General features: G+C 43.0%; 1 protein-coding gene across 2 annotated transcripts in view; it reads left to right on the forward strand.

Annotated features, from left to right (window-relative positions):
• Positions 1–2,500, forward strand: part of LOC136836105 (plexin-B-like) — a 243,434-nt gene that overhangs the window by 754 nt on the left and 240,180 nt on the right. For both annotated transcript variants that reach the window (XM_067100093.1, XM_067100094.1), the window contains exon 1: positions 1–910. This exon is cut by the window's left edge and continues 754 nt beyond it. In XM_067100093.1, coding sequence (XP_066956194.1) covers positions 1–910 — 910 coding nt within the window. The remainder of the gene's footprint in view (positions 911–2,500) is intronic.

The following is a 2,500-nucleotide window of genomic DNA, read 5'->3' on the forward strand; positions in this document are numbered from 1 at the left end:
TCATGAGCATTATATCCCGCGATCGGTCGCAGCCAACCATCCCGATGCCTCTACGTTTGCCTTCATAGGGCCCGAAAGATACAGCCCATGGCGCGGATCCGAAGCACTCTACGTGGGCACGACTTTCACGACTGTCGGGGAATTCCGTCACGATGTACCCGCGATCTCCACCAGAAATCTCCTTGATCTGGATTACGCCGAGTTCTCCTTCGCCAAGCAGTCTCTCCTTCGTATTGATGTTAAACTAAGGGACCACTTTCTCGTTCAGTACGTCTACGGTTTCAATGCCTCTAACTACGTCTATTTCCTGACGGTGCAGAAGAAGTCTCACTTACCCGGCCAGGAGGAATCTGGTTACGTCACTCGCATCTCCAGGTCTTGCATCTCGGACTCGAACTACGATTCCTACACGGAAATCACTCTCGAGTGCCACGGTAGTGATGGCACCAACTACAACCTCGTGCAGGACGCTAAACTAGTGAACTCCGGCAGTGACTTGGCTTCCAGCATGGGCCTAAGCGTCGGCGACCCTGTTGTTATGACCGTCTTTTCTCCATCTCAGGGACACACTGCCAAGCCTCAGGAGTCGTCAGCCGTTTGCGTCTACGCCGTCCACGACATTGAAGCGAAGTTTAACGAGAACATCCACATGTGCTTCAATGGCAGCATGAGATACCGAGGCATGGAGTACATCTCGGGGCCCATTCTGGACGGCAAGTGCCCGCAAAAGGGTACCATGGGCAACATCTTGTCCTTCTGCGAGGTTGGTCTCAAGATCTCGGGTCCTTCGCCAGTGATGGGTCGAGCAGCCCTTCGGTTACCGAGGACCTTAGTTACGGGTGTGCAGGCCATTGCAGCTGCAACGCACACTGTTTCATTCCTGGGCACGAACACTGGTACCATTAAGAAGGTAAGAGTCTGTTTGCATGTATGTCTGAATGATCTTGGGTAATATTGACCATTAAGAAGGTAAGAGTCTGTTTGTACGTATGTCTGAATGATCTTGGGTAATATTGGCCATTAAGAAGGTAAGAGTTTGTTTGTATGTCTGAATAATCTTGGGTAATATTGACAATTAAGAAGGTAAGAGTCTGTTTGTATGTTTGAATAATCTTGGATAATATTGACCATTAAGAAGGTAAGAGTCTGTTTGTATGTATGTCTGAATGATCTTGGGTAATATTGACCATTAAGAAGGTAAGAGTCTGTTTGTATGTTTGAATAATCTTGGGTAATATTGACCATTAAGAAGATAAGAGTCTGTATGCATGTTTGAATAATCTTGGGTAATATTGACCATTAAGAAGATAAGAGTCTGTTTGTATGTTTGAATAATCTTGGGTAATATTGACCATTAAGAAGGTAAGAGTCTGTTTGTGTGTATGTCTGAATGATCTTGGGTAGTATTTGGGTTTAAAAGTGGACTTTGTTTGTGACTGCTGTTTAGTTGATGGCATACTTTTCATGCACATGAAAAGTATGCCATTTTCCCTTTGATTTTCACGGTAGAAGATTCTGTAGGTGTATAGTGAATGAAGCACTTGCCGCCATACTTAATTCATATCATTTCCTTATTTTTTCATAAGAATGGAATATTACTTATCCCTCATTGTGTTAAAAAGAAGGTCCCGCCTCTCCTCTCTCTCTCTCTCTCTCTCTCTCTCTCTCTCTCTCTCTCTCTCTCTCTCAAACCAAACACTGCGTGACTTACTTTTCGTAGCCTAGTGATTTACTTTCCTGTTTAATGCATCATTGCTTCCACAGGCAGATGAACCAGTCAGTATCTGTCAGTCATTTTAACAGAGACTGATCTGTTCTGGCATAATGAAGCTGGAGTGTAATTTACTTGACTCGGCTCCAGTAGGTTTGTGCGTAAGGTATCACTAGGGTAAAGTTGAAGGGCTTAGATAATACAGTGTGTAAACGAAAGTTATAATTCGAACTTTTTCTGCAATGACATCGTCTGTCTTTACACATGTTTAGTTTTTTATATATACATGTCTGTTTTTTTTCTTTTTTTCGCTTCGACCTCAATATATTCTCTTTTCACTTGACCAGAGAGGTGGTAACATCCGGATTTGATAAATCTTTGCCTTTGCCTCAGATTTATTTATTTTATTTTTCCACCACATTTCAATAGCCGTATAAGCACTCTTGCGTTAGTGTTCAGGAGGATGCTGTTTGCTTTGTAAGATCCCATTTGTTTTAATTGACGTAAGCTATAAGAATCCGCTTCCTAGTTCGCAAATAGAATTATGACCACTCTTTGAAAGAGTACAGCATCCGCCTCCTTACTTCTTTCATTAGTTTGTGTCATCATCTCTCCTTATCTTAAAAAATCTCGCACATTCCACCAGAAATATTTTTTTCTTTTTAATTTTGACTGGGGAGTGAAGTTAAAGCATAGCGGTTAGAGTAAAATGCCCCCCCCCCCCAACACCCCCATTTAAAGAGATGGGGGTTGGTGGTATTTGAGCGGGAGCTTTCCTTGCTCAGCGCT

This window comes from Macrobrachium rosenbergii, chromosome 56 (assembly GCF_040412425.1).
Source record: "Macrobrachium rosenbergii isolate ZJJX-2024 chromosome 56, ASM4041242v1, whole genome shotgun sequence".
Taxonomy (NCBI): Eukaryota; Metazoa; Arthropoda; class Malacostraca; order Decapoda; family Palaemonidae; genus Macrobrachium; species Macrobrachium rosenbergii.